This window comes from Dreissena polymorpha, chromosome 7, assembly GCF_020536995.1.
Source record: "Dreissena polymorpha isolate Duluth1 chromosome 7, UMN_Dpol_1.0, whole genome shotgun sequence".
Classification (NCBI taxonomy): Eukaryota; Metazoa; Mollusca; class Bivalvia; order Myida; family Dreissenidae; genus Dreissena; species Dreissena polymorpha.
Window position 1 is genome coordinate 68,273,161 of NC_068361.1, and position 18,864 is coordinate 68,292,024.

Here is an 18,864-nt window from a genome sequence, read left to right on the forward strand (position 1 = left end):
AACAAGATAGCGATTCCTCAGGCTGCGGCAGAGTGGAGACTGGTTTGGTGCATGAATGGAAGGGATTGGTTATTTACATCTTGCATGAACTTCTTGCAGATGGGGCGGATATCCTTGCTCAGTGTAGCACTGAACATCATCACTTGCTTCTCGTGGGGGGTCATCCTGAATATCTCCTGGACGTCAGACCGCATGTCTGCAAACATCACAACACATAAGAATCAGGAGATGATCACAAAAAATGAATTTACGCATTTGGAAACTCTAGAAAAAACTCGCAAAGAAAATTTGTAGTTTAATAATCCAACATCATATATAAATATGCATGTTTAAATGTGTTTTTAAGAACGTAACATAAATTATTGACATCTCCACACACAATAAACCGAGAAAAGAATGGATCATCTTTGGAGAAGAAAATTTGTGAAAGGAAACAAAAATTTATCAATATTTAGATTCAGTGCATCAACATTTTCAAAGTGATACTTAAATTAAATTTAGTAAATTAACATTTGAAGCCAAAAACCAACAGAAATCACAAAACAGCAACACGTACCAAGCTCACAGAGCATCTTGTCACACTCGTCCAGAATAAAATGCTTCACGTTCTTCACGTTGAGTGCCTTCGACTTGATTAGCGCCAACATGCGCCCGGGCGTTCCCACCACGATGTGGGGGCAGTTCTTCTTGAGGACTTCCTCGTCCTTCTTTATGGGCATGCCGCCAAAGAACACTGCAATCTTCACATTGTTCATGTACTTGCTGAAGCGCTCATAGTCCTGGCTGATCTGGAACGCCAGCTCTCTCGTGTGGGCAAGAACTAGCACGGATACCTGGGGACAAGATGGGTTATAAACTATATACATTTTTTCTATACACATTATTGGCGTCGCACTGAAGTGCGGCGACTAGTATGTAATACGTTTTTTTTTTGCTTATGGGAGGAGAAGTTATTTTACGGATCAATGTATATATTTTTGTTGTCAGAATATCTTGCATAGTGGTGACTTTTTGTGTAAATTAGTGTAAATAAGTACTGCATTTGTGCCTATTATATTCACTACAACATTTATTGCCAATAATGCAAAGCTAATTCTTTTAATTAATAACTGATCACAGGGACTGGGCAATAAAAAAAGATCAAAGCAAATACGCGACCGGTGAAACTTTCTGGTTTTGTATAAAAACAAAACATAATCAAAATATATTGATTTTTTGTTTTTCCTAACAATAGCGCAGACTTTTGCTGTTAAAGTTTTGGTTAACGTGTATTTTCTTCAATTTTACAAGACGACAGCGATTACAAGGATTATTGCTTTATTGATAACCGTTAATATCTTAGTTAGAAGGCAATTTTTCAAGCGGTTCCGTAGTGTAGTGGTTACACGCCCTTTTCACATTTGAGAGGCCCAAGGTTCAGGGGTGGCGAAATCAAATGTACGAGTTGCCCGAGTCGTACATTTGCTTGTCTGGGCAACTGATTTTTTTCAATTAAGTTGTCCGTGGACAACAAGTTTGTTAAAAGTCGCGTCCAGGTATACAAAATTACATTGTATTAAAGCCGTAATTAAGTTTTACAAAACCGGATGTTGACACGCGATTACATTGTCAGTGCTATTTGCGGAGCAATCAAGCTAAAATACGTGCACTTTCCTGCGCAGTGATCTCCCTTATTCTATAAGAGACCGGGAGCATGCCGCATTTTCAACATTCGGCCCGACTGTTAGACAGTGTACAGATTGGTTTCTTTATTTTTACAATCAGACGGAAATAAAAAGTATCAATCTAAGATAATCAAAACACGGTCTACCTTGTTATTTAAGACGACTTTAATGGTAAAGACAAAGACCTATCAATATACATTGTATATTGATAGGTCTTTGGTAAAGATGAAACTTTTTTTTTAAATCTTCAACAACGGAGCAGAAACCCGAAGCTTTGAGCAGCCCATCTCCCAAAAAACTAAGAAAGATTATGATAAAAAATATGATCTAAGTAAATGCACCAGAACTTTTCAAGAAACTTGGCTAACAAATTTTCAATGGTTACCAGTTTATATAATCAAATTGCTACCAGAAGCCGAGCCTCAGTCTGAAGAGGTCCACATATTGGACTAGTTTAATTTGTTAAGATTACAATGTACTTATGTTCAGTACATGTTTTAATAACACTAGCTTCGCAAGATTTAAAGCTTGAGAAAGTCTTTATATTGTTTATAATATACTGCTATAATGAATGTACCATTAAAATACAATTATAAACAAAACAAGCAAATCATACTCATTTTGATATATTCCACACTTTTTAACATTAATCAATAAATGCGTTTATAATTTATATAAACATTAACGGACAAGTGTAGTTCAGCAACGGACAAGTTAAATTTCCTAAATGGTTGTCCGTGGACAAGTAGTTTTTTGAGATTTCGCCACCCCTGAGGTTCGAGCCCCAGCCCAGTAGAATCAAATTATTTTATTTGTGTAACTGTGTTCCATGTTAACTTTTTGTTTTGATGTAGACATTTTAGTTTAAACAAGGGCTGTTTGTAAAACATGCATGCCCCCCATATGGGCTGTCCGTTGTAGTGGCAGCCATTGTGTGTATACGATTTTTGTCACTGTGACCTTGACCTTTGACCTAGTGACCTAAAAATCAATAGGGGTCATCTGCGAGTCACGATCAATGTACCTATGAAGTGTCATGATCCTAGGCAAAAGCGTACTTGAGTTATCATCCGAAAATCATTTTACTATTTCAGGTCACCGTGACCTTGACCTTTGACCTTGTGACCTCAAAATCAATAGGGGTCATCTGCAAGTCATGATCAATCTACCTATGAAGTTTCATGATCCTAGGCGTATGCGTTCTCGAGTTATCATCCGAAAACCATTTTACTATTTCGGGTCACCGTGACCTTGACCTTTGACCTAGTGACCTCAAAATCAATAGGGGTCATCTGCGAGTTATGATCAATCTACCCATGAAGTTTCATGATCCTAGGCGTATGCATTCTTGAGTTATCATCCGGAAACCATTTTACTATTTCGGGTCACCGTGACCTTGACCTTTGACCTAGTGACCTCAAAATCAATAGGGGTCATCTGCAAGTCATGATCAATCTACCCATGAAGTTTCATGATCCTAGGCGTATGCGTTCTTGAGTTATCATTCAAAAACCATTTTACTATTTCGGGTCACCGTGACCTTGACCTTTGACCTAGTGACCTCAAAATCAATAGGGGTCATCTGCGAGTCATGATCAATGAACCTATGAAGTTTCATGATCCTAGGCCCAAGCATTCTTGAGTTATCGTCTGACAACCACCTGGTGGACGGACCGACAGACGGACCGACATTCATGAGCAAAGCAATATACCCCCTCTTCTTCGAAGGGGGGCATAACAAATATGCTGTTTTATTGTAACCATTTTTTGTTTATATTATGCCCATGAAATATATGTGTGAGAGGGTGGGGGGGGGTTGTAAACACCTTAACACTTTTACAGTGTTTTCATATCAATGAGTACTCAACCCCAATCTTAAATGAGCAACGTAAGAATAAGTTCAGAATCATCTCCCCTTGAAGTTGAGGAAAATATGAAATAACGCTTACAAGATGAAGCAGATTTTTTAAAACCTACTCAGTTCCGTTCCATTAATAAAAACTGCACACGGATGCCAGTAAAAAAAAGGAAACCAATGTAAATAAAATGAACTATGAAATATTTAGGAGTTACAACACAATATCATAGATAATGGTTATTTGGGGGTTATAATACAAAATCATAGATAATGTTTATTTGCGGGTTGGAACACAAAATCTTAGATAATGGTTATAGCGGTATCTTTTTCCTTTTTGTTTAAAATAATTGGCCAATATATTAATATGCAGGCTTCCTGAAAAGTCCCAAAAAGTGCCTGTCAACCGGACAGGCTGATGGAAAAGTTTGCCTGTCCGGACCAAAATTCACCTGACCGAACAGCGTGAGTTTATAATTGAAGAATAAAGTAACATTTAACTCATATTTATTGCAATGTGCAGCCTGTGTACAAGTACACTGATAAAGTAAAACAAAACGTTTGCGTGTTCTTGTGATTAGAGTGTATGATGGACAACAGCTTTAAATTATAGTCAGACTCAAAACAAAATAACATACTAGTAACATGACTACGCATTGATTAGAAGACTTGCACCGTATTGGATCGTTTCAACATACGTCACAAAACATATTGATTGACTCGAAATTCACAAAAAGAGGGATTCTCAGTGCCCCAGATAATTATTTCGGAAATAGGGTTTTCACCCACTGATTTTGAAAAATAGGGTGATTTCATTCTTGGAATAGGGTGAAATGAGTTATAAGATGCATACAGTAAAATCATTGCTGCTTTACTTCTGTTGAAGCTGCACACAATTGTATTGATTCAATAAAACTGTAAACTAATATAATTAACTTTAATAAACTGATGTTTCATAACATCTTTAATCCTTGAAACTGTCAATAATATAAACTTTAAACTTAAAAAAAAATCGATAACACGAATGATTCAGCACTTATTGGCTCTTGCTTTCTTGGTTCGAAAAAGTTAGCGATCGACTGATATTTTGGCGCAACAATTGCGGACGTCTTTCTCTTAGACATTTTTATTACGCATCGTATTAGAAACTGAAAGTACAGACGCTTTACAAATACATGCACAATGAACGACGGATTAAGTCAGATTGAAAACGCATGTATGTCGTCGTAAATAATTTGGTCAGCCGCTTTATTTAACTATGAAATCAAGTACGCAGAGCGTTTGAATAGCTTTGACTGTCATCCGTCATCCAGGCGCTTGCTGAATAAAAACGTCGCCACGTAACGAAAATAATAACAAAAAATACCGAAAATGAGCAAAGTATTTTCGATCAAAGCTATTGTATCGTACGCATCAAATAAGACGAATGTGCGTAAAAGGCAAATCGGGTGCGTTTTCAATACGCATGATATTGTATTTCTTTGCGTTTTTAAACATTTCAATAGGGTGAAAGACGCAGATACGCAGCTTATCTGGGGCACTGATTCTAATGGGGTGTTTTCGTTCTTTTGGCAAGTATTAGACTTTTCAGTATTTTAGTCACAATTTTTTTGACCTGTCACAAGGACTGGCGATATTAGAAATTTCGCCGGACCATAAAGAATTTTGCCGGACAAGACCGGCGGTCCGGCATTTTCAGGAAGCCTGAATATGTACAGTAGAAAAAAAATTGTTCCTTGTAACTTCATAGGGTGCCTTTTACACTGAAATTCCCAAAGCCCTTTGATGCTTAGCATCAATACTTATCTTGTAATTTTCTGAAATAACAAACAGTCCCAACCAGTTGCGTTTTATTAAAACAGAATCCCCTTACAGGGGTTTTTCTGCCAATTTTGGGAAAAGGAGTCTGACCAAATTGGGAATTTTTTATCGACAAAATTGGTCATTTTGGGAATTTTTGCTTCGATGAAACGGCTCATTTGGGAAAAAATTGTGAATTAATCATGCTTAAATAATTCAGTGGTTTAACAAATAAATTTGTTTTTATTTGGTTATTTTGTCTTCTTCATGTAAACAGCTGCAATATTGGGCATGTTCAACGTTAATTCATTTACTGCAGTTTTGTTTTTCAGTTACAGTTACACTCTGTGATAAGAATTGAACAGTCAAAACCTTATAGCAAATATTTTTGACCCAAACAAACACTGGTTAGTCACACAAGTTATAAGACACTTCATTCTTAAAAAAAAAAAAAAAAAAAATTTTTTTTTTTTTTTTTTTTTTTTTTTTTTTGGAAATTGGAATTTTTTTTATAATTTCGGTTTGGGATCGGGTCCGTTTGCTTTGGGAGTGCCTCCGTTGTCCGGAGGCGCAGACAGTGCTGAAAAACCCCTGCCTTACCTAGATTTTTAACTCTCCTGTTTGGGAATGGTACTCAGGGGTTTTTCAGCACTGTCTGCGCCTCCGGACAACGGAGGCACTCCCAAAGCAAACGGACCCGATCCCAAACCGAAATTATAAAAAAAAATCCCAATTTCCAAAAAAAAAAAAAAAAAAAAAAAAATTTTTTTTTTTTTTTTTTTTTTTTAAGAATGAAATGTCTTATAACTTGTGTGACTAACCAGTGTTTGTTTTGGTCAAAAATATTTGCTATAAGGTTTTGACTGTTCAGTTCTTATCACAGAGTGTAACTGTAACTGAAAAACAAAACTGCAGTACTTATGAATTAACATTGAACATGCCCAATATTGCATCTGTTTACATAAAGAAGACAAAATAACCAAATAAAAACAAATTTATTTGTTAAACCACTGAATTATTTAAGCATGATTAATTCACAATTTTTTCCCAAATGAGCCGTTTCATCGAAGCAAAAATTCCCAAAATGACCAATTTTGTCGATAAAAAATTCCCAATTTGGTCAGACTCCTTTTCCCAAAATAGGCAGAAAAACCCCTGGTACTTGTACGGGTTCAAGTAGTTATCTGTTGTTTTCAGTATTACCTTTTTAATTTTCCAATTATGTAAAAGTAACATAGCCTTTGTCAATATTAGTCTTATTTGACCACCTGCATGTTTCTCATTATAAACATGATTTTTTTGGAAATCAACAAATCTATCTATGCCGCAGTTTGACAGGAATCAATAACCAAATGTTAAGTAGGACACATATGCGCAATCAGGCCTAGAAGAATCCACTCGACCGCTCGCATATGCGAGTGAAGATGACGGTCGGGCGAGTTAAGTTTGTTAAATACTCGACCGACCGGGCGAGTGCTGTTTTTCAAGTTGAGAAAAATAAATTCAGTTCCAGAACTCCTGCCACATCGATACAAGTTGCAAACAATTTTTCGAAAAAAAAGAAAGGTTTAGTACACAAAGAAACTGCACTTTCGTTTTGACAATGAAAAATGACGTCACAGGCACAGTTAAAATAATTTTCGAATTCAGCTGCGCTCTTTTGGTAGGTGTCAGTGCTCTAAGCTAATCGATTAAAAGTGAAAAAAAACCAGTTAAATTTATTGGTCATTCCCTGAAGAATAAAATTTAATTTTAATGTAAATATCAATAAAAAAATAACACATAACTGGTTAATTATAATACTTCTTATATTTAATTAAAAATAAACAGAAAAAATAATTATTAATAAACAAAAAGTTAACAAAAAGGTTCTGGTTGATCATAACTTTAAATATAGATATATATTTTTTTTTTAAGGCAGGGCGAGTTAATTAAAGTGAAGGGCGAGTGGATTGTCAGGCCTACTGGCCCTGCAGGGCGAGTGGCTCTGGAAAAATTCTTCAAGGCCTGGCAATACTCATTACTGTAATTATTAGATTTACATATTAACAATGTTGCTATAAGATTTGAAATAAAGTGTTTGTTGGTAAAATAATACAATGCATCTTGAACACACTGTGTGTAAACCAACAAAACTATCTGTGCCCAATTATCACCAACCAGTAACTAAATGTTAAAGGGGAAACACATGGGCAATCAGTACAAACACGTGTAATTGTAAGTTAGTATCTCCAATATTATTCAGGTCTTCTAAACTTTTTTGCTTGCATATGGTGCGTGCTTTTAGTAAATTATGGCCCTTAATTTGGAGATTGGTGGTGATAAGTCTGACAACCATAATGTTGAATACAGAATGGGTTCAGGAATAATTGTAATAAACACAATGTAAGTTGGTAAAATAGTACTTGGTTAAACAAGACACCAAGTGTGGAGACCAACTCTTTGTTTTATGCCCCAGTGTGACACTGCAATAAATGTACAAATCCAGAGCAGCAACACATGGGGCAACAGTCTGCAAAATCAACTTGTCGCCTGATCACAAATGCGATGAAATCTCGGCTCTGGCAATAGAAAAAAATTAAATTGAACATTAACGAAATAACAGTAATCATTCATATATCAGGGGTCTAGCTAGACTCAAAATTTATGGAGAAGTCACTTCTCCCTAAAGCCAAAATAGGGAGAATTGGTAACATATTTGGGAGAAATGGTACATTTTGGTCATAGATCTTAGTTTTACGTTTATTTTGCAGCAACTTTGTGGTTTTTGTTCAGCTTTCAATCAACTCTTCACTTGTTTTATACAATAAGACATTTTAAGTGTATAAAACCAACATTTTCCTTATTTCTCATTGATTGTTGATTATGATTGTACTTTTAATAACTTTTTTTCCTTAACAGGTGTATCAAATAAACTTCAATTGTAACAAGCCAGTAATGTTCAGAATCTTTTTACTTCCTTGTTAATTTTAAGCAATTCAACATTAAATTAAATTCATATTTTGTTACAAATATTTGTTTTAAATTAAAACCTCATTTTACAGCAGAGATTCCGAATCTGACCTGTAAATGAGCCCCATATTTATTGCCAGTGCTAGGTCATTCCTTAGTATTGTTTTAATGGGCTATTTAACATAGCTAAATCATAGTTATTGGTAGCCAGCAGAAGGCAATTAACAGGGTTGTAATCATGATTGTAAACAAAGGATTATTTTGGAAAAGTAACCGATTCGGCCGGGGGTAAATGGGGCCGCCTAGGCCCCCTTGTAGGCCCAGGGCAAGGCCCTGGTAGGGAGGTCAGGTGGGCGAAGTCCCCCGACCGAAAACGAATTCTAGACATTTAAGGGACAAAATACTGCTATTTTTAGAGCATAAAAAGTTAAAATGAGGTCTAAAAAGAATAGAAATTTTTAAGATTTGCACATTTTTAGTATACTGTCAGCGATTTTCCTTGTCCAATTGGGAAAAGTACCCGTACCGGTCCGATTGGGAAAAATTGAGTCGTGAAAACCTCAAAATTGGGAAAAATCGAGTCGTGAAATCCTGAAATTGGGAAAATCGCGTCGTGAAGTTTGGGTCTTATTGAATACATCATACAGTTCATACTTAATTGAACATACCCATTTAAATAATCATTTGCAGGCATGCCTTAATGACCATTAAGTTATAAAGTTTATATAAATAACAAAATATTATAAAGAACACACCAAATCAATTACTAGTTGTTTTAATCTCTTTTAAAGCAATGTCTCTCTCTTTCATTTTTGTGAAATTTCAACAATCTTTGATGTTTAATCATCACTCAGTTGCTTGCATCCCTCCCTGCACAGCATCATTATTGCTATCAATGTGTCCTGTGATTGATGGTTCCGATTGGTTTTTTGGCATAATATTTGCTATTATGACTCATTTCAAACTACGATAAGGTTACAAACCGACGTAAAACAGTACGCTGGCTGCCTGGCAAAAGAACCGGAAACAGTAACAACTCTATTGATTGAATGCGCTGAATAATAAAACCCGAAATTAATCGAGCGCGTGGTTACACACAACTATACGATTTTCTTTGTTCGCTCGCCGAAAGTTGGTTTTTTTACGAAACTTTCTATCGTTTTGAGAAAAAATTCGGACGCTGATTGGGATTTTTCCAGATGCCGATTGGGAATTTGGGAATTTTCGCTCGATTGGGAAAGTACCGTTTTGGGAATTTGGGAATTTTCGTTCGATTGGGAAAGTACCGTTTACCGGTACTTTATAAAGAAGGAGGAAAATCGCTGAACTGTACAATGTAAAAACATATCATATTAATAGATCTTTGCATGTTCCAATTCTAGCCATTACCCGATGATCCAGTATTATTACGATTTCTTTTTTCCAAAACCAAATAACACCCAATTTTGACGATAAATGTCGTCCGCCATTTAACGCAAGTGCATATACAAATTGAATTGTGGGATTGGGGAATTCCCAGTGAACATGCTTGAATCAGGTGGCGCGATTTGAGAGCATTGAGAACCGTTTATATTTAGTAATTACGACAAGTCAACCACTCAATCTAAACTGTTACATGTACGGTATCTCCTTTCAGAAAAGTTTGCGAAAGTGAAAATGGATTTCTGAGAATAAAAACGCGCCTTTCTTTAAATTTTACCGAGTACTTTTCATTCCGGATCGTGAAATAACTTGTCAGGTCATTTATGCCAGTTTGTATAGGTCCCTGTTCATGCATGTAGACCTATATGTATGCATAGTTTGGCAATCTCAAAACACATTATTTACCTACTTATTACATTATGTGTTATGACCATTTGTATAACAAAATGCATTATTTAATTAAAGTATTTTCAAATGCGTATACAGGGGTTTTTTTTACTAAGAAAGTGAAGCTGATATTCGGCGTCTTCCCCTACCAGAATTTTTCCCCTAAAACTACCATTTCCCCTCCAAAAATATAATTTTTCACCAAAATATAATATTTTACCCTCAAAGAAATGTTTTTTTTCTTTTGGGAAGTCGACACTTATCCAATTTGTACCATGTACAACGATCTCGCTATCTCTCTCTCTCGACGAACACTCAAATCTCGGAATCCCAGTGATTCTATATATAGCTCTTAAATTACGTCATGGAAACCAGGCAACTAATCGTATTAATCATGTGACTATTTTACTGGATTCCGGTCTTGCGCGAGAAGGGTGTTTCGTCAATTAATTACCGGAAACCAGTCGAATTTTCATCCGGGTTATGTGAAAGCCAAGATATAAACGTTAAAACAGAAAAAGTCTCACAATTGGCGTTCATACACGAACAAAATAAAATGTTCCGACTCGGAAAATATTAATTGTGTTGACGCATTTTTTAAGAATGAATCATCAAAAACCGTTGAAACCCAGCAGGATTCGGAGGTCCATGTAATCAACATCGATTTATACTGTCGGATTATTGTGAAAGTGAAAGTAGACAATCGGCAGCTGCCGCAACTTTCCATTCCAATACTGTAGCAGATCTAGATCGTCAACCCATTCATCATGAAATTAAAATTACAATATTGACATCGTTCCCCGGCCCCAGTTGAAAACATTTCCCATTATTAGATCTACTCCTGCAACTTTATTTAGGACTTTGACTTTAATATCATACTTGTTCATGTGTTTAAGAACAAAAAGGTCAGAGACATGCCTCTTTTTCTAAAAAAAACACCCTGAAGTCTGTAGGCGAGTTATAGACATTGAAATGAACAGTTTTTATTTTTTCCCCAAATATGTCTCTTTCGCGCTCGATTTTCCCTTTTTACCCAGCGTCCAGCATCTTCCCCTTTTTCTAAAAAAAACCCCTGGTATAATTAAATGTGTTATCCGAAATCATTTTCAGATTTCATTATTCATGGAAAATTAAGAAAATTCTAGCAATAGAGACACATTTATCGTGTTTTTCAATAAGATGAAAATCATGCCAAAGTTAGACTTCATGTATAACATCACGTCATTCTTCCTCGGAGAAAGCGAGGACTTTAATATTTAGATGCTGAATAACAACTTCGTAGCGCAGAGGTCGCTAATATCTTTTATTTAAGTAGAAAATTGAAGAGCATCTTTTAATTTGTGGAAACCTTTTCTCTAACAAGAACTACTTGATTGCACTCTACAGTGCAACATTCGTTGAGATACGGTCAGTAATAATCTGTGAAATGTCAGCAGGGGTTTTTTTTAGAAAAAGGGGAAGACGCTGGACGCTGGGTAAAAGGGGAAAATAGAGCGTGAAAGAGACATATTTGGGGAAAAAATAAAAACTGTTCATTTCAATGTCTATAACTCACCTACAGACTAAATGTTTATTTTTAGAAAAAGAGGCATGTCTCTGACCTTTTTGTTCTTAAACACATGAACAAGTATGATATTAAAGTCAAAGTCCTAAATAAAGTTGCAGGGGTAGATCTAATAATGGGAAATGTTTTCAACTGGGGCCGGGGGACGATGTTAATATTGTGATTTCAATTTCATGATGAATGGGTAGATGATTTAGATCTGCTACAGTATTGGAAGGATAAGGTGCGGCAGCTGCCGATTATGTACTTTCACTTTCACAATGTTCGATGTTTATTACATGTACCTCCGAGTTCTGCTGGGTTTCAACGGTTTTTGATGATTCATTCTTAGAAAATGCGTCGACGCAATTAATATTTTCCGAGTCCGAACGTTTTATTTCGTTCGTGTATGAACGCCAATTGTGAGACTTTTTTCTGTTTTAAAGTTTATATCTTGGCTTTCACATAACCCGGATGAAAATTCGACTGGTTTTCGGTAATTAATTGACGAAACGCCATTCTCGCGCAAGACCGGAATCCAGTAAAATAGTCCCATGATTAATACGATAAGTTGCCCGGTTTCCATTACGTAATTTAAGAGCTATATTTAGAATCACTGGTATTCCCAGGTTTGAGTGTTCGTCGGGAGAGAGAGAGAGAGAGCGAGATCGTTGTACACGGTACAAATTGGATAAGTGTCGACTTCCCAAAAGAAAAAAACATTTCTTTGAGGGCTAAAATATTATATATTGGTGAAAAATTACATTTTTGGAGGGGAAATTGTATTTTTAGGGGAAAAATTCTGGTAGGGGAAGACGCCGAATATCGGTGTCACTTTCTTAGTAAAAAAAACCCCTGGTCAGGGGTTTTTTTTACAAAAAGGGGAAGACGCTGGACGCTGGGTAAAAGGGGAAAATCGAGCGCGAAAGAGACATATTTGGGGAAAAAATAAAAACTGCTCATTTCAATGTCTATAACTCACCTACAGACTTCAGGTTTTTTTTTAGAAAAAGAGGCATGTCTCTGACCTTTTTGTTCTTAAACACATGAACAAGTATGATATTAAAGTCAAAGTCCTAAATAAAGTTGCAGGTGTAGATCTAATAATGGGAAATGTTTTCAACTGGGGCCGGGGAATGATGTCAATATTATGATTTCAATTTCATGATGAATGGGTTGACGATCTAGATATGCTACAGTATTGGAAGGGAAAGGTGCGGCAGCTGCCGATTGTATACTTTCACAATAATCCGACAGTATTAATCGATGTTGATTACATGTACCTCCGAATCTTGCTGGGTTTCAACCGTTTTTGATGATTCATTCTTAAAAAATGCGTCAACGCAATTAATATTTTCCGAGTCCGAACGTTTTATTTTGTTCGTGTATGCACGCCAATTGTGAGACTTTTTTTCTGTTTTAACGTTTATATCTTGGCTTTCACATAACCCGGATGAAAATTCGACTGGTTTCCGGTAATTAATTGACGAAACACCCTTCTCGCGCAAGACCGGAATCCAGTAAAATAGTCACATGATTAGTTGCCCGGTTTCCATGACGTAATTTAAGAGCTATATATAGAATCACTGGGATTCTGAGATTTGAGTGTTCGTCGGGAGAGAGCGAGATCGTTGTACATGGTACAAATTGGATAAGTGTCGACTTCCCAAAAGAAAAAAAACAACATTTCTTTGAGGGTAAAATATTATATTTTGGTGAAAAATTATATTTTTGGAGGGGAAATGGTATTTTTAGGGGAAAAATTCTGGTAGGGGAAGACGCCGAATATCGGCGTCATTTTCTTAGTAAAAAAAAACCCTGAATGTACAGCTATTTGATACAATTTCACGTGGGGTCGGTGTGTATTCGGCTGCCTGAGCGCTGATTGGTTGACGTGCTTACCAAGAAGAATTTGATTGACAGCTGGAAAAATCAATATTGGCCACTCGCTGAGAAATTCATTGAAAACAGTAGCTCTTAGGCGGAGTAAATGGACTGACTGAATGACCGGGCGTCGCTCTACTATAGTACGGTTATTCCTCGTCAATTATTGTCGGTTTGCATGATCAAAACTTCCGATCGCAATTTTAAAGATTCGGGAAAAAAACAGAGACGTAGATAACGTCTACGTCTCTGGGAAAAACAACTGATTTTCTGGCGATTTTAACCGATGAATTTGATCGGCAATCGGTTAATAATGACAACCCTGCAATTAATCAAGGCATCATCTATTAACAATTTCAAGAAGTGTAATAGCTCCAGACTGTTCTTTTGAATGTTAAACTTTGCATGACCTGTACATGGGGCACTAATGGCTGAGAATCCTCCTGTGTCCAATTCTCCACATCAAATCGATTTTAATCATCAATGTCTGGCACAAAGTAAATCATTAAAAGGAGGAGAAGTCACTTTGCCTTCATGAAATTAATGTGCGAAGTGAAGATTAATTTGGCGAAGGAATCGCCCATTTCGCCCACTCGCGAGACCCCTGTATATATGATTAAGATCGATACCCGTGAGCACCGGCTTTGTATTTTTACTGGTAAATACTTGCTGCCTTAAACTAATGTCAATGTGAATTAATTCAATTTTTTCTGGCTATGAAAAATTTCCTCTGGCTATGACATTTTCAAAGGTTCATGGTCACATTGGCTGAGAACAAAATAGTTAGTTTTGCAGACTGGAGCAATGAAGTATGACATGAAATGGTTTAAAATATAAATATATGGTCTTTTGTGAGTAATTAAAAATAAATTCAGATACCAAAATTTAAAGCATAGTAACAGTAATGTCTGGCACCTAAAGTGGTTCTTATAACTGTGGTACGATTTTTGGGAATGGGGGGGGGGCAAACAACACTGCCTTTAGGTTTGCTCACCTGTCCATCAACGGGCTCCAGCTGCTGCAGGGTAGCCAGCACGAAAACGGCCGTCTTCCCCATACCTGACTTAGCCTGACACAACACGTCCATGGAAAGTATGGCCTGAGGAATGCACTCATGCTGAACTGAAACAACAACAGTACTTTTTCTCATCATTGAAAAATGATTGCTTGCCCTTTAAATAGGCAATTTTATGACAAAGTTGAATAACTTTTTTCAGATCTACAAAATAATTTACAATATTTTTTTCTATATTTTGTTATCAAATGAAGGTACCTTCTGATGGATGCTCAAAACCTCGGTCCACAATGGATCTCAGCAATTCTGGCTTGAGCAAGAAATCTCTGAAGCCAGAGCTGTGAATGGAGACATAGGTTCCCTTGACGTCTTTCTTAGCTGGGGCATCACCCGCCCCTTCAGCGGTTGCCTCTGTCTCCTCCTCGTCGTAGTCCAGCAGTTCATCAGCTTGTTCAGTGTCTGCCATTTTTCTGAAGGAAAACGAAAATCAACTGAATGCCTGACGGATAAGCACCCTTTTAATTATACTCAAGAGACTAGTTAGAATAAGGTCTTAATAAGCATTTAATTGCTAAAACTAGACTGGACCATTAGTCTAAATATAAAAAAATTAGCATTTGTCACTCACAATTGCTTGTTAACATCGTAAAAGATAACAAAGACGGATATTCTTTTTTTCACTTAGAATATACAATTCTATTAGGCTGAAAATAATTCTATTTTTCTACAACTTATTTCTAGTGAAACTTCAAAACATAAGAAGAAATTTGTCGTAGCGAGGAGGAATTGTTTTATCATATTTCGATAAAATGGAAGTCCTGAAATATAGACTTGATGACCTTAGTCATTAAATCATAATAAGATAAGATTTATTTTGAGTCGGCAAGGGTTAAACAACAAACATAAGCTCAGACAGCTTGTACAACCGACTAAAAAAATACCATACCATAATAATACCAACTAGAATAATCATTAATTAGACCTTCAAATATTGAAGAAAAGATACCGATGATTTAATCTGAATTCACAATGATGTTTCTGGCCGACAAACAGGCCGATGTTTTCGATTTGGTTTACCTGATTTTTTCTTTGCAAAGATGGAGTCGAAGCGTCACCGGAAGTTGAAATATCGGAAGTTGAAATACCGGAAGCTTTGTATAAACTATTATGTTGCGAAACAGATTGCAATCAAATCGGACCCAGGTAAAAACGATATACTCTTAAATGTTAAAAAAAGTACAACACGTGAAAAAAAGGCCCATATATTGTAGAACAAATGACAAATCGACCCAGATTTGTTTTCTACAAAGTAAAATTGCCACACTTCCCAATAAAACTGCTTTACTTATGGTTAAACAGGCCGAATGATTAGTTAAGAGGCGTTACAGATGTGAACCAATATAATATGCATACATCAAACAGCATTTACAGATTTGGAATTAAAATGGTTTAATCGATGTTTTAAAGGGGCCTTTTCACAGATTTTGGCAATTTTTAACTTATTCATTTAATGCTTTATATTGATAAATGTAAACATTGGATCGTAAAAGCTCCAGTAAAAAATCAAGAATAAAATTAAAAAAAGGAAAAGAACATTGCCCGGAGCAGGTTTCGAACCAGTAACCCCTGGAGTCCTGCCAGAGTCCTGAAGTAAAAACGCTTTAGCCTACTGAGCTATTCCGCCGAGTACACATACTTCGCGTATTTTATACCTTATATAAGCAATCTTCGTAGTTATACAAAATTAAACGACAAAAACAGAACTCTCCAAATTATTCAATCGTTTCGCGTTGCAACGCTTTATAATTTTTAGGTTTTATAATCGTCAAAAAATGCATATAATGGCTATATTAAAGCATGGTAAATGTTCAGTATTACTGTTTCCTCACAAATATCATAACTAACACGAAAATTTGCGAATCTGAAACAACTTTTTTCAATTTTGTCAATTTACCAAAGCGTGAAAAGATCCCTAAGTGAGTACAGTATAAGAGACCGAAGAGACGCGAAGAAGAGACTGATACATTTTTTTTTTTTAATCTGAGTTTATTTACAGGTCCTACCGGCCTCTTCACGAGGTCTTTGAGGTCCGACCTGAGAGACTTATACATGGACCTCATCCATTATTTATAGGTAATGTACTGTATTGATTCCGAATAGATTGAAGTTATATTATTATAGGTGCTCCCTAGTTAACTGGCAAAAGCTTATAAGATGTCTGTTTCAGATGACATTAATAATACATGTCTGCACAGTATTGTAGAGCACAACATTTAAATACTTGACTTAAAATGTGTAACTAAATAAGCCAGTAAATGTTATTTTTTTATAGACGAATTTACCAAAACAGATTTTAAGAGTTAGACTTTAAATCAATCAACCACTAATCTTGTTTCCCATCACGTTTGATGATTGTTCTCTTTTTAATTAAACAATAATATAAATTTCCATTTAAACATCTATTTAATAGAATAATGTGACAGGATTTGAAGAATAAGCATTTTGAAAATATTAGGGTTAATGTATTGAAAATGGTGGGGAATCTTTAAATCACTGCCCTAACATTATATCACTTATCTATCTTGACATTTTTATATTTACAGAGATGCGACTTAAATGTGTTCGTTTAGCCCCTGCGAGAATCGAATAACTTAATGACATTATTTGACAAACATGCTCATGCTAAGTTGTTGTCCACGGTAAAAAAATCGGAAAAAGAAAATTACTTTTAAATATTGAAAATATGTGTATTTTTTATTACAAACATGTTTAATTCTTCTCACAGATATGGACGGTTGTTTGTAACTTTATAAGATGGATCATGGAGTAGAGTGGGAAAATTATAGGTTTTATTTTTACTTAAAGCTAGTATATATTAATTTCAACGTCAACATCGTATTCTATCATTCTTACCCCAACACATGAATACGACCGTGGAATGTTAAATAAAATTAATGCACGATGTTTATATGGTGCCATAAATAAAATATTGTTTACTTCAGTGAAATCTTTAACGAGCAATATATCATCGGTACCATCGCATAAACATAAATAGAATATTTACAATTGAACACATTTTTTTTTCTTGATTTTAACATTTATGAGCGAACTCGAGATTGGCTTCGGGCAGCTCATGAGAACTACAACGCTGCCAAAAGCCATTCTCGCGTTTGCTCGTAAATGTGTATATATCTATATATATGTCTATAGATATGTAAAATTAATTGAAGTCATACAAAACAAATTTATTTATCTTTAACCGTATCTAATAAAAATCAAACTTTTTATCGAAAAGGTATATGCCTGCATAATTATTCGGAAGTAAAACTAGAAACTACGTGAGTACGCAAGCGCACGCATTTTGTTGCACATTAATGTACAAAACACTATGTGTACTGTAAGAAGTTGATGAAACGTTAACGCTATCACTTAATGGCTAAAAAATGCAAGAAAGTATTTAAAAAAAAATGTAATTCGTAAGCGGACTTTATCGTTGTGTGTGCCGATAAACAGTAGCATCAGCATACAGATGACAGACACCTATTCACGTCACGGTATGTACACACTGTTTCGTTCGCCGACCAATAATCAATGCATTATTAAATAAATTATATCTGACTTGCAAAAAATATATTTTATATAATTGTCGTCGGGCAACTAAAATGATGAGCGTATGTGTAATGAAGCCCAGTCTGTATAGATAAGCGGACGCACGCTGAAATTAACGTTAAACAAGCCGCCACATTGTTCAGTTAGGAGTGCTGCAATTGAGCTATGTTGATTATAACGTAAAGTATATAGTCAAGACAGACAGAGAGACAGACAGAGAGACAGACAGACAGACAGACAGACAGACAGACAGACAGACAGACAGACAGACAGACAGACAGACAGACAGACAGACAGACAGACAGACAGACAGACAGACAGACAGTCAGTCAGTCAGTCAGTCAGTCAGACAGACAGACAGACAGACAGGCAGGCAGGCAGGCAGACAGACAGACAGACAGACAGACAGACATACACACAGACGCTACAAAGGTACATCGTCTAAATACACTTATATACACATTAATTTCTGGCACGTGACTACGAAAAACAACAAAGTATTATATAACATAAACAGTCAAAAAAATATACAAATACAAAAAATCTTCGAAATGTCACAGTTCCGTGTTTTCCCGACGTGTTACTTACCTTTTTTATTTAGCATATAATCTTTTGATAAATTGCTTTTATTTAAATATTAACAGTTAGGAAAAAAATTATGTTAATTCGAATACAAATTAAATAAATTTATAAAGAAATTTGCGCTTATTTTACCTTTACAAAAAATAAATAC

At 35.7% G+C, this 18,864-nt stretch overlaps 1 protein-coding gene across 2 annotated transcripts in view; it reads right to left on the minus strand.

Annotated features, from left to right (window-relative positions):
- LOC127837531 (spliceosome RNA helicase DDX39B) overlaps window positions 1–15,715 on the minus strand; it is a 30,580-nt gene extending 14,865 nt beyond the window's left edge. The window contains exons 1-5 of one of the 2 annotated variants that reach the window (XM_052364700.1): window positions 15,600–15,715; window positions 14,781–14,992; window positions 14,502–14,629; window positions 557–833; window positions 78–196 (exon numbers count right to left, since the gene is read on the minus strand). In XM_052364700.1, coding sequence (XP_052220660.1) covers window positions 78–196; window positions 557–833; window positions 14,502–14,629; window positions 14,781–14,988 — 732 coding nt within the window. In that variant the 5' untranslated portion in view covers window positions 14,989–14,992; window positions 15,600–15,715. Of the gene's footprint in view, window positions 1–77; window positions 197–556; window positions 834–14,501; window positions 14,630–14,780; window positions 14,997–15,599 lie in introns of both variants that reach the window. The other variant, XM_052364701.1, reaches the window with a different exon arrangement.
- Between the last annotated feature and the right edge of the window lie 3,149 nt (window positions 15,716–18,864).